We start from the raw sequence: 14299 nt of genomic DNA, 5'->3' as shown, positions 1-14299 counted from the left end.
TTTTTTTTCTCTCTCTCTCTCTCTCTTTTTTTGGTGACGTTCTTAATTACCAGTGCTTTCGAGTATGACTTGCTTTAATTGACATTTTTTTACATACGTGGGCAAAATTTTCTTAATTTAATTTGAAGTTCAGTGCAATATGCGATGTGCAAGTTCAGTGCACTTGTATATGTAAAAGTGCTTACCTGAACACTGATGACCGCACTGAAAGCATTACAGGAAATAATTTTCCTCAGTACAAGCAAATATAATGGGTAACACCAAGTATGGTTTATTCTAATTATTGAGTATAACTCATTTTACATGTCTCAGCGGATTCAGAATTGATGGACTCGTTCATGCATTAATACAGTGCACTCCCGTTATAACGAATACGGTTATAACGAAATTCCGGTTACAACAAAGTGAAAATTCGGGCCGGAACATTATCCAGTCTATGTATTTTTATTGTTTCTTTGTTATAACGGAATTTCGTTACAGTGCACTTCCGTCGAATAAACAAGGTTATAACGAAATTCCGGCTACAGCGAAGTAAAAATTCCGGCCGAAACACTATCCAGTTATGTATTTTTATTATTCATTTGTTCGGTTATAACGAAATCCGGTCCCGAGGACTTCGTTATAACGGGAGTCCATTGTATAATGAAAGAAAACTGCCGATCCCGAGGACTTAATTTGTTATAACGGGAGTCCACTTTAAAACTACTCCATGTACACTGCATAGACGGTGACTTCTCCAAACCACTGTTTGTTCTGCCTCGTGACCGACACAAAGCCATCGGTTTCAGCATCCCACAGACATCGACTCCCACTCACCAGATCTTGGCCTGAGCGTGGCGCCACTGTAGCCAGACAAACGATCTTATAGCGAGGCAGGTTCATGAGTTTTAGCTGCTCCTTGATGGCTTCCGACAGGGCCGCTGCTGCCCCCGCAGCATCTTCTGGGGACGCGGGAATACCCCTCGCGCCGGCAAGGTTACTCAACGTGCCTTCCAGGAAATCATCGACCATGTCGCGGATGCGACCCTCCCGCGAGTGGAAGTTGTGCCGAGGTTGCAACTGGTAAGTGTTGGCCATCGGGATCTTTGGAGCCTTGATCCTGTGCCTCCTTCCCAGGTAGGACACGTCGGAGCTGCCGGACGCCACGCTGCCATGAGAGTCACTGGACGACCTCCACCGCAGGAGGAGAGGGTGGTGGTGGTGATGGTGGTGGTGACGCGACAGGTGGTGGTAGTGATGATTCTGTGCGTGCATCAGGGATCCACCCGGTGCATGTGCCCTGCCGGTACTCACAACCCCCTTGCTCCTGCCGATGTCTGGAAGGTTGAGGGTGGAAGATCGCTGTCGATTACCCTGACCATCACCAACAGAAGAGTGGTCTGACTTTGTGGAAGATCGTTGGCTGCCTGGTCCATGCCTTGGTCGTCCATTAGTCGAGGCGGCAGCAAGGTGGCCAGAACTGCTGGCAGATGAGGCGGCTGCATTACTCTCCTTTGGGAGAATATTGTGGAAGTACACTGAATCAAAGGAAACGGAGCGACTCCGACCATGTTCAAGTGAGGATGTTTCTGAGTGTCTCTGCTTAGGAACGTTGTGTGACCTGCACCCACCTACTGGATGAACCTGTCGTTGCGCTGTCTCTGTCGACCGAGTCATTCTGGATGGCTCAATAGCTGCTGGTTTTACAGACCCTGGTTTTCCATAGTTTGCTACCCATGCCTTGTCCTTCTGCTGCACTCTTGCCGTTGCCATAGCACCGAAGCGTGATATTTTACTGTAATTGGCTGATTCGTCAAAGCAAACCAAAGCGACTCAACCTATTTGATATCAAGCAGAATTGATGACAGTTACAGATAAAACTTATTGATATTATATGACATAGGCCTAGTTTCTTTTTTTTTTTACTTGACAAAATATGCCCCTTGAGGATGAACTATGTGTGAATATTAGAAACATAATTCCTACATTTATACTTTTTTTTTTTTAATAATTGGGTTATGAGATGACAACACTTACGCACACAACACACATCTTTTTGTGCTTGTCAGAAACTCTAAATTTCTTTTCTGTGAAAAAGTAGTGTATTGTTCTATAATGTATGTATACCACAGAAGGCAAAGAATATTGTAGCAAAACCATACCTGCACTTCCACTCAGAAACTCTTTCTCAGATCCAGTGGCATGAGAATACAAAATAAAGAAATAAATTTAACACTTACTATTTTTTCCCAGTGAAAATGCTTTTCTGTGTTGGTTTGACGCCAATGGTTTGGCGTTCCCGTCCAAAACTCGCTCACTGTATTGCGCGCATATGCAGGATGTACCAGACAGCCACCTTCAGTATACTCAGTATTACTATGGCGATGAGCTACGACAATGAAACCCTATATCACATAATTTCAGTTCAAACACTGATAAGGCCAGGTGAGGAGAGCACTGCTGGCGGTGTTTACATGCGCCCTAATCGGAGTTCTATGGGGGCAAATGTCTAATTTTATTGATAGATGGCTGATAGAGCTGTGGGCAATGTGCCAAAGGACCGTACAGATGAGATTAAAGCTTGATATAAACTCTACAATAGATAGATTTCCAAGTGTGTATTTCTAAAACTTAACAAATATTAGAAGAGAAAAATAAGTTTCCTGTGGTTACACTTTGATCTCTGGTCCATAGTTAGTGTGTGTTTGTGTGAGTGTGTTATCATTTTTTTTTTCATTGTTTGTAACTACGCTGCAATAGTATCCAAAGGTTTTGAATGTGTAATTTTACGTGCATAATGTTTTAAATGAGTGTTTATAGAATAAAAAGCACTGAACATACAGGATATGTTTGAAGTGGAGTATAAAGTCAAGTACAAAGCAACTCACACTTAATGAATGACACACGTGTGCACTGGCACATGCATAGTAACAGCTGTATTATATACAAATATGAAAACATAACTTCATTTACTTCGCTACAGACGGTTTCTCCGGCGCTTTTCGGCGATCTTCAGGCGAATGACTACTGCATTGCATCGGGCACTAAATACATACAGCTGCATAATCATAATGGTCGGGATATAACCTCTGTACTTCATTTATTATGAATTGTGATGTATCACATTTTTGTTGTTGTAAATCTACATCATTTCATTCAAATGTGACAGCATAGGAAAGAGTGATTATTTTTCTTCACAATGACAACTCACTCGTTTGTAACATTGTGTATGCCGGAATACACAGTACAGTGCAGTACGGCGACTGAGTACGAGAAAACGTGAAATGTAAAATGTTGCAAAAAGAATCGAACGTGTTATGTCACACAGTACAATCCCTAATATAATCGTTTTGCCTTTTCATGCAGGGAAGGCATGTGCTTGAAAAGAATGCTTTGTTACATTATTATTAGATTCCAGGCTTCATCCATGAAATAAAGCGGAAGGAGTATCTGCAGATTAAAATCAAACATAAAGGTTGACCAAACAATCATCTTAGGATTTGGAAATGGGAGTTTTTGAAAGTGTTCACATTTCATCATAGATCATGGCTTATTGCAGTGGCCTTTTTTCATCCAAACAGTACATTCTCAATAGCAGAAATGTCGTGACATTTCACTGTTGATCTGTCCCCATACTCAGCTGTTTTGCACATTCCGGGAACACTCAATCACAGCAAATGACATGACACTTTAAAGATAATCAAGCAGGCTTTCTGTGATGATAATATTCAAAGTATGTGCGTGTGTGTGTGTGGGGGGGGGGATGTATGTGCGAGTGCACACACACACACACACACACACACACACACACACACACACACATATATATATATATATATATATATATATATATATATATATATCAAAACATGAAAGTTCTGCGTAGGTGTGTAGTAAATAGATATCAAGAGTAAAATCAGTCGTAAACACGGCAGGAGCCAAAAAATTGGACTGACGTTTCGGTCAAAGACCTTTATCAAAGTAAGTCTGAACATAATTTGATGCAAGAAACTAAGAGAACCAATTTTTTGGCTCCTGCGGTGTTTATACGACTGATTTTACTCTTGATATATATATATATATATATATATATATATATATGTATATATATATATATATATATATATATATATATATATATATATATATATATATATATATATATATATATATATATATATATATGTATATATATATACATATATATATATATATATATGTATATATATATGTATATATATATATGTATATATATATATATATATATATATATATATATATATATATATATTATTTCCCTATATAAGACAAAGGAAGAGGTCAGTAATGCATAATTAATCTCCACCAACTTTAAATATTTGCACCAAATTCCCAACCCGTCAAGTGTCTTTTTCAGGGATTCAGAAGTAATCATGACTGAGCCGTATAACTGGAACCATTGGACGCAAACCCTCGTTGAAAATACTGCTACTAGCTACTACTACTACTATCAAAATTAATAGTAATAATAATAATAATAATAATAGTAATAGTAATAGTGATAGTAATAGTTATAATAGTAGTAGTAGAAGTACTAGTAATAATAATAATAGTAATAGTAATGACAATAATGATAACGTGACAATCGACAATCGTGTGTATAGTGTATGCGTGCACTTTCTGAACTGGTAATGATGCAAAGCAAACTGTAAACATGATACTAGCATTCATCCTAGCTGAAAAATCATTGTAAGTAAAATTTGTGTCTTAAAGATACTTTCAGTATTCAGCTGGGTACTTATACTAAACGAAAATCATAAACAGCATGATAAAGAGGTTTTTAAAAACGCTAACCTGAGTTTCTCGTTCGGGATCTAATAGTAATAGTGAAAAGTACACGATAGAACATCTCTGCTCCTTTTAACAAAGCACTTTACATCAAGACAGTATTCAATGTGTATAAAAGAATGATAGCCCCAAAATAACCAAAAACGTCTTTCATTTGTAACTCGAATTTATTCTACACTTTTGATCTAAAAACACTCCAAAACAACTCGTCATCCTGACAAAATATCGCGTCAGCCAAGTAAGTTTCTTGGTTTCTTCGATGTACAATTCTTGTAAGTAAGATCCAAATGGTGGAAAGTAAATGCTTGAGCCCTTCAGAGAACTATGTTTTAGTCTCAAGTGTTACAGGAATCATCATCCGAACCATAGTTACGTCTGTGTGTGTCAATGTGTGCATGCTGTAAGTCTTCCGTTTGTTTATTTAATTCCTTTTAGTTTTGCTTCGATCGTCTTATGAAGATGATGTCGAAGACTTTTCTTTTGTTGGATAAACTTTCATTCACACCTGCACTTGTAAACACACACGCCCCTACACACAATGAACGTAACCCATCCCAGTTATTTATTTATTTATTTATTTATTTATTTTTTCTTTTTTTTTTGGGGGGGGGGATTCCTATTCCGCTAACCCCATCATTCTTCTCGCCGTAAACCATGCGTGTGGACACAGCGTGGTAAAAAGTGTCACTATACCATTATATTATCCCTATCACCGTTCGTGATTCCGAAGGCTCATCGATACCTTCTTTTCACTTTTGGATTAACAAACTTTAGAAATAAAAAATAAAACGTTCGGATGAACGAATTCTATTTCATTTTCGGATTTTCAGATTTATCCTTTCGTAGACTGTTATTGTTATCATCATTATAGTACACAACAGAAGTGATAGAATAATGAATAGTTTACAAAGCATAGGTATAGTAGAAGTAGTAACAGAGAGTAGTATTCTTGAATAATATCATTATCATTGTTATGATCACTACCATGGTGATAGTAATTATATAACTGCGCGATTCAAGTCATCTGGGACAGTGTGGTACAAACACACACACACACACTTTTGTTTTTCAATGATATTTTATTGATTTCATTCAAATCATTCATAAATCAACCCATTTTGGGTGTAACATGAACATAAAACAGTACAAATGCCATTCAAAAATGCCATTCAAAAATACACACACACGCACACACACACACACACGCACACTCACAGTATTATAATCCTTTTACCAAACTTTCCTACGAGCATCTCTTATAGAAGCACGTGGTTAATAGCTTAGGAGATGGCAATGATAGGCACTTTGATTAGAAAAAAAAAAAGAAGAAGAAGTTGAAAGACACATATTAGATTGTGCAAACCATTAGCAAGCCATTAACATCCAACAATGGCTCTTTGAAAAGAATCTTCTTTTTCGAAAGAATGAAAGGCGTCCATTTAAAAACGCTCTTGATGATACGTTAATGGGTGTTGCAGTCACGGCAATTGTATGCGCTGTATGGTCGGAATGAATAGGTCGAATTGAAACCGAAAGAAACCGGAGATCATGTAAGTGCTGATCTTTTGTGAGGAGAGAATGTGATAAAAATTGTAGATATGAACAAACTTATTTGCTCATGTTCGGTTTGCGATTTTTTTGTTGTTAACCACAGCAAACATTTTCTTTCAGCGGGAATAATAGAATGGATAAAATGGGGCCTAGAAAAAAACTTAAGCAAAAACCTCTCGATCGAATTCATATGAAATCGTTATGTCAGATGTTAAGATATAAGAAAAGGATTGCAAGCACGTCAGCGAACTTCGATAATAACAAACTGAGTTAAAAGTCTATTCATGAAACTTCAAGTGCATGTAATCACTTTTGCCGAGAAATGAAATGAAATAAAGTTCTGTTCTATACGGACTTAATAAACATCATAAGCACAAGCGATTGCCATTTTGAACACAGAACAATGGACTTTCTCTAGCTTTGTAGCTGCTTTCACTTTTGACCTTTTCCAACTGTCAGGAATACCCATGATTTCGTGTAGTCCATGCACGCACAAAATATGGGAAAAATCGACTTTTGAGTTGTGAATGACCGTGAGATAATTATGAAGATGAGCATGGTCAAAATTTGCACTGTATACACAAACGTATACTCTTCAACACTGCACTGCAATTTGGGTATTGATTATAACCTTTTATAAATCGGATTTTACAGTTCAGAACATCGTGAACATAGGTTTTTGTTCTATTCAAAACTAAAGACCAATCTTACTTTGATTATTTGCGACAATAGTGATTCAAATTTGAATCCTTATCCTGATTGATTTTTGTCTGCATTCAATAAGTTTTATTGTCCTTCAAATGATCCTCATGTTATAATCATACGAAATTCTTGGAAAGGATTTTCGCTATATCATTCCCAAGATCTGTTCCTTGATAATCTATGAGTGATAAATAATTTTGCTTCGTCCACATTTAATTTGGATGTGTAATTTAGATCTGGTAGTATGATTATGAATATCCTTATTCTTCAATAATGAGAGAAATAATTCTTGTATTGATTCCGTGTTACATAATAAATGATACAGAAAATGGCAAGACTGTATTCATACAGTTTATGAATTTGTAAAATGTTCAATTTGATAAACAAAATAAGTAACTTTTTAAAAAGTTCGATCAAACTTGTCACATAAAAGAGTCCCACATAATTATGAAGATAATTCAAAGCAACATCCATTCAGCAACTCGTTTTAAAATTTATTGTTCTTTCAGCGTAATTAGATTTTGAAATCTTGACGTCTAAAAGTGGAGTAGTAATGAATCGCACGTTTCACGATTTTTTAACGTATAACTTTTTTAACGTATTTCAGTCAAACTATTGTAGTTCTCCGCCACTTTTTACGGGTCATCAGTATGATCTTGTGTGACTAAGTGTGACTATAAGTGCACAGGAGTATATATATATATATATATATATGAAAGAAGATATTATTCAGAGAGGTAAAGGTTAAGGTGTGAGTTTCTGTATATATATATATATATTCGTGAGAGGTTGTATAATCACAATTAGATTATCAAGGTAGAGGCTCCGGTTGATTCAAGATCTTTGATTTTTCTTTCAGAGCTAGAAAAGTCTGCGAAAACCATGCAAATTCAAAAACCCGTCATTTTTTTTTAAATCTATAAGAATACCATTTCCTTTCTTAATATACTGCCGTCATACATTCTAAGCGACTTTATCACTTGAATGTTCATTTTCATGCGCTTCGATCAAATAACTTGGCCTTATAGTGTTTCGTTAACAATAATTAATAAATTCACTTCTTTATTCAGTGTTGTTGTTGTTTTGTTTTGTGGTTTTGTTTTTTGTGTTTTTTTTTTGTTTTGTTTTTGTTTTCTTTTTGTTATACCGTGCAGACACATCACTATGAACAGAGAAAAAATTATAAATGGCGTAATGAAAAGGTCGGACAAAATTTGTTCACAATGTTGCCTGGTCTGACGCTAATTGTTGGTGTTAACGTCAGTCGTTAACAAAGAACAAAGAACATAATAACGTTTATCTATACAGGTATATATTCCTTTGCAACACTGATGATTACTTTAAAAGGTATACACATGCTTTTCTCTTCTTCTATTGTTTTTATTATGCAACGATCACATTTGCAGCTCATTATTTCTCCACCAATTACTGAAAGAAAAACAAACAAACAAACAAACAAACAAACAAACAAACAAACAAACAAATAAAACCTATGTGCTGCATGGGTAACCTCTTCTTTGGTCGTGAGTTGGTGGTCATTGGTGTATGCAGTATTTTCTCCTAAACGTTTTCCGTCTCCTTCTCATTCACCGTTGTTCTGCCCCCCTCCCCCTCCCCCCTCTCCCCCCCCCCCCCCCCCCCACACACCCATAATCAAGGGAAAAGAAAAAAATCATTAGCTCCCCGTCACGGGCAATGATTGGTGAAGAGCCTTAAACATATTCCCGCACATGCGCCGGGTGAACACTTTGCACGCGGACTGATGTATGACTCAACGTCTACGTATTATACTCTTCATTGGTGAGAAAACCGACGTTACCTGTTAGTGTCACTTCGTCGTCTTGAAACCTTCACACCTGAGAGATTGTAACTCACCGGTCCGAGTCCTCGTCTAGTTAAAGTACATGCAGTTCCTGAATTCGCGAAGTCTGCGTGAGAAAAAGTGGTGAGTCTTTGTAACATCGACATATCGCACTCATCGGGAATCTATTGTGTGTGTGTGTGTTTTTTTTTTTTTTATTTCTCTCCATTGTTGCGACTGAAAAAAAAAGTTTATTTTTCAAGTAACATGGGCAAAATGAAATATTCATATCTATAAAAATTGTTATCCTGAAAAGTAGATTGCGGGGATTCCGTGCGTATGTGTGTGCGTGTTTAATTTACTCAATTTCCTAAAACTGCTAAAAGATAAAATTAGTTGCAAATTTCGTTTTAGATGACTAAAGATCCTCTTTCGATCGTGCCTGCTACAAATTTTTGGTGGTTAGTATTTTCATTCATTCATTCATTCATTCATTCATTCATTCATTCATTCATTCGTTCATTCACTCATTCATTCATTTGTTCGTTCACTTTTTTTTCCATTTTATTCATTTTGTTTTCATTCATTCATTGACTTTTTCCATGTTAAAGGTACAACTCTAATATCATGTAGTAACCATGTTCCCTCGTCATTATCTTGAATCTAATGCAGCACTTTACGTCGATAGGAGTAGAAGTATAGGATACACCCGCTCAAGGTTTGAGGATCAGTTTAGTGTGTGGCTGTCATGGCTGTACATGTACATGTACTTGTGTTTTGATAGTGGCTTGGCTGTTTAGTCGCCATACCTCATTATGCACGGTAGGCATTTTTAAATTGTTTTTTTTTATATTTTTTTTATATTGTGTTTTCATTCCGCAGGGCAGTATCTCCCAATTCCCAAAATGATTATAATTCATTGGTGTCAATATAATAACAAAATACACTACATTTCATCAAACAACTGCCACTAAGACATATTTAGGCCTACCAGAAAAGATCGATTATACATGTATCTCTTATAAATAAGCAAGTTGTGTGAAAGACGGATTGTAAGTTATAGTTTGCTAAGAATAGCAAAAGAAAAGAATACGACCAATATTGTAAAGTTGCTTGATAAATGCGTCAAGTGATGTTCGAATATTACGTAATGTCAGATTGAGTGAGATTTTCTACTAAATTATGCACCGTCGCCTCAAGAAAGTTATATAATGAATACGAATAGCTAGAGATGGTGTATCATGTTCTACATGATGAAATTTACCACATTTTTAAAAATGATTATTGCATAAATATGTTCATAGCTAATGCATTCTAGTTATCTTTGACTTAGTGTTATGGGAAATACGTAATAATATGTTCAGACTTTCCAGAATATTCATGGTTAAGTGAAATATAAGTCAAAAATTCCTACAGCTGATAACCTGTCAGTTCACTGGGTCTTCTGGGTATAACAGCCTTTCTTATAAAGTCTGTTGCGTTTTATCTTTTCATATAGGAGGAAACTGGTGTTTCTAATGGCTAATATTGGTTGGCGTCGCATCAATGAAAGCTGAAGGATGAATAAAAAAAATCTAATAATTTGAATTTTTATTCACATTTTCATTATTGTGAAAGTGAAGAATACTGTTGAAACCTAAAGTCACTTTCAAGATTGAATTACATTGTAAATGTATGGTTCACAATCCTTAAATGAAAATTATTCTGTGTTCACTACATGTTTTCTTCCCAGTTGATCGACTGGGCCACCATTATTCTGAGGGATACAGCTGCTGAAGAATCCTTTTCTCCAACATGAATTCTACTGGATCAGCAGTGATTGACACTGACAAGCTAAATGTAGGTCCAAGATTTCTAGTGACTTCTGGGTTGTCAGTCGTAACTGTTGGAACCAATGTCTTAATTCTCTTGGCGTTCGCATGCCAAAGACGACTTTGGACTTACACTAATTACTACATTATCAATATGACTGTCGCAGATTTCCTTGTTGGTGCGGTCGCCATGCCAATACGCTCAATGACGATTCTTTACAATGGATGGCCGTTTGGGAGTGTTGGAGGAGCAATATTCCTTGCGGTTCAAAACACTTGCCTTGGTGTTTCAGTCTTAGGGGTGTTGGTGATCACCACTGACCGTTACATAGCAACCTTGCATCCCATTCTGCACTATTCTGGAAAGACCAAACGCATAGCCGTACTGGTCAATTTATTCACATGGATCATCCCCTGTGTATTTTGGCTCTTTTTCAACGTGGTATGGTACCTCCTCGATCCGACGGGTGAGACAATTCCAAGTGGTTTACCAAGGCCAAATTTTACGAGAACCTTGGCTCTGAGCTTGCTGACGTTTTGCATAAGATTCGCTTTGCCATTTTCCCTGATTCTAATCCTTTACATCCGAGTTTGGGTTGAAATAAACGCCAGGGCTACTAAACGCATTCCAACATCGCACCCAAAGAGGACAGTTGATTTGAACAAGCGAGCACCTGAAGTCGATGACGATATCGTACAAAGTGACAGCGCAATAAAAAGCATGTCATCAGCCATCCTGGGTGGAAAACAAGAGCAATCATGCAGTGCGGCCGACGACCATGGCATCCATCGAAGAGGCGGGAAAGCAAGAAGAAGCATGTCGACTTCTGGCGGTTCCTTTGGCGGGAAGCACAACAGGGTCCGACGTGTGGTACGAGGGCAGTCGTCTGCAGAAAGTCGCAAAGCCATGAAAACGCTTTCCTTCATCATATTGGCCTGCTTGTTAACGTGGCTGCCCATTGCATTCAGCGTAATTTGCTACACCTTGTTTCCTCATGTGTACAAACAGATGAACGACACGATTGGATTCACCGAAATAGCTAGATGGATATCATACACGAACAGTTTGTTCAACCCAGTGGCATACGCTATGGCACAGCCATTAATTCGACAAACAATTGTCAATATTCTCTGTCTTCGCGTAATCTGCAGAAGAGAGAAAAGCAGGAACAGAAAAACGCATTCTTCTGATGATGAAATATGAGAAGAGCATGGTATAATAACTGTTTCATTATCATAATTGAAGATAGGAGTCATCATAGGCCTATACTTTTTCCACGATCTATCATACTTAACACAACTTCAAACTCCGATTTTGTAAATGAAATAAAATAAATTACACAAAAAGATAAGGTGGCCGATACAACGCATATGCAGGAAAACAACTTTAATATTTAAGTTGAATTTCGTTGAACTGTAAATTGTTTCGTCAGAGCTTGTACTACTGCAATTCGATATTGTTAAAGAGTAATAATGGTGGAAAGAGTCGCCTATCTGCCAGCAATGACAGTCATAAAGTTATCACGTCGTTTTCATATCTTAGAAATCGCTTGTGGTTACCGTCATCTTTGAAAGCGGAAGAGATAATAAAGATTTTTATGTTTGCATGTACACTTCAGAAAAACTGTGTATATCTTGGACATGACGTGTATTGGATATTGCTGCACGATGGTGAGGAATTATTATTTCCCTTTCTCTCATCACTTGTTACTGAGAGAAATATGTTAATGGGAATATTGAAATGAATAAAGGTGCATGAGTCAAGGGGGCCCATTGGTCATAATACCATAGCCCATGAGCTCGACATTACGCAAAAAAGGCCCATAAGTCCGACACAGTGTAAACAAGGCCTACGAGTCCGACACGAAGCAAATAAGGCACACGAGTCCGACACTATGGAAACGTGTAAAATTATGGCTGGAGAACAGGCCCACTACCAGTAGTATAGTAAGCGTAACGTATTGCTTGATTTTATTTATTTCTTTGAATGCTGCAGTATTCTCTAAGTTGTACTATAGGATAATACACGTACACGCTAAATTTCAGGGTTGTCATGCAGTGACTACAGTGCCATAGATAACCTTTGTCAAAGCATAAGTATCTCTAGCTATCATTATTATTCCATGTTGATTTAACACCTGGAAATCTTATACAGTTTTTGTAAAAGTTTTGCCAAATTTGAAAGATAATTTTCGATGACACTTGTGAAATTGCACAGAGTATTCACAAAATGATGTGGTACACTGAAATTTCACTGACTACAGTTGGAAGGTACAAACATCAACCAACAAGAAATTCTGCACACACTGACAAAAAAGGGTACAGGCTTTACAAGTTTGATAGAGTTACATAAAAGGCAAGGAATTTTAATAAATTTCATTCAAAGTGTTTCCATTTCAGACTGGCTACTGCCGAAGACAAATTCACATTTGCAGTTGATGTACTACTTCCTTCATCTTCATTTTGCCTTCATTCATAAAAAAAAAATAAAAGCAAGAAAAAAAAAATCAGAGCTCATCGGACATATGAGGCAATGAACAATTAAAATGTATCATTCAGACAGCATTACAAATGATGCAATATTCATCTGTCAAAATAAACATCGACTGTCTCATATCCTAATGAAATACAAGTGTACATGAATTTGCAACTCAATAAAAGACTGTGGAATGATGTCTGTGAGTTATCAATCCTTTACAATGGCTTATTTCTAAGAGATGTACTGAAAGGAATACTTCATGAATCACCAGCAATATCATTATACTGTATGTGTATGCACAACAACATTAAGCCGCCGAGGGCGGACTGATTTTTGCTACATTTCCCATAGACAACTGCCCGAGTATACTCGGGACTCGTCCTCAACGGGATAATTACGACACAAACTTTGCTACCCGTGATAGCCTTTTCAATGCTGGGCCTCTTCTCACAGAAGGCTCTGCCACTGGATGAACACCCAGCACTGCCAGGTACTAGTACTCGTATCTATTCAAAGAAATCATAAATTCATGTATTCAGACTATAAAAAAAAAGGCATTATTCAATTTCATTTTGGCATTTCAGATATATGATATGTCCCTGAAAAACTAAAACTTTACATTTTACTGGGTATATAAAGAAATTTAAAAAGAGATAGTTACCTGGTCAACAAGTTAATTACTAATTTCCCTTTCAGTCTCTCGAATTTATTGTTTTTCTGACAGCACATTCGAGGGTCAAAGCAATATCATCTACACTGACATGATTAGTTGAATGACATGCCTCCGTATGGAGTAACAGACTTGAAAATATTGGACAATAAATCAGTTGCACAGACAAAAGGATACTTTTTTTTAGTGTTCAAAAATCATTGTAAATATGTGCTACATTTGTGCATGCACACATGCATCCAATTAGAAAGAAAAATGCTGCTAAAATTTGTTCGACAAGAGAGTAACCAGGGTAAAATAATTCACACTCTACAATCCATTTCAAATCTCTTATGAATATCAGTGCAGTGTATAACTAATTCATCATTCACAAACACTCAAGGTGTTTGGCATTTGTATAGACCTGCACAAAAAAGTGTGCGTTACAAATGCAGCAAAACAATAATTTGTATCACAGACGAGCATGATGTACATTTGCC

At 36.9% G+C, this 14299-nt stretch overlaps 1 protein-coding gene across 1 annotated transcript; it reads right to left on the bottom strand.

Moving 5' to 3' along the window:
* Nucleotides 1-661: 661 nt before the first annotated feature.
* LOC140236624 (uncharacterized) lies at nucleotides 662-1752 on the bottom strand. Its single transcript, XM_072316542.1, has one exon. The coding sequence runs from the start codon at nucleotides 1750-1752 to the stop codon at nucleotides 703-705; it is 1050 nt and encodes a 349-aa protein (XP_072172643.1). The 3' UTR covers nucleotides 662-702.
* Between the last annotated feature and the right edge of the window lie 12547 nt (nucleotides 1753-14299).

Source organism: Diadema setosum, chromosome 13 (assembly GCF_964275005.1).
Source record: "Diadema setosum chromosome 13, eeDiaSeto1, whole genome shotgun sequence".
NCBI classification, from domain to species: Eukaryota; Metazoa; Echinodermata; class Echinoidea; order Diadematoida; family Diadematidae; genus Diadema; species Diadema setosum.
The sequence above is the reverse complement of the archived record's forward strand: the minus strand, read 5'-3'. Positions and strand labels throughout refer to the sequence as shown.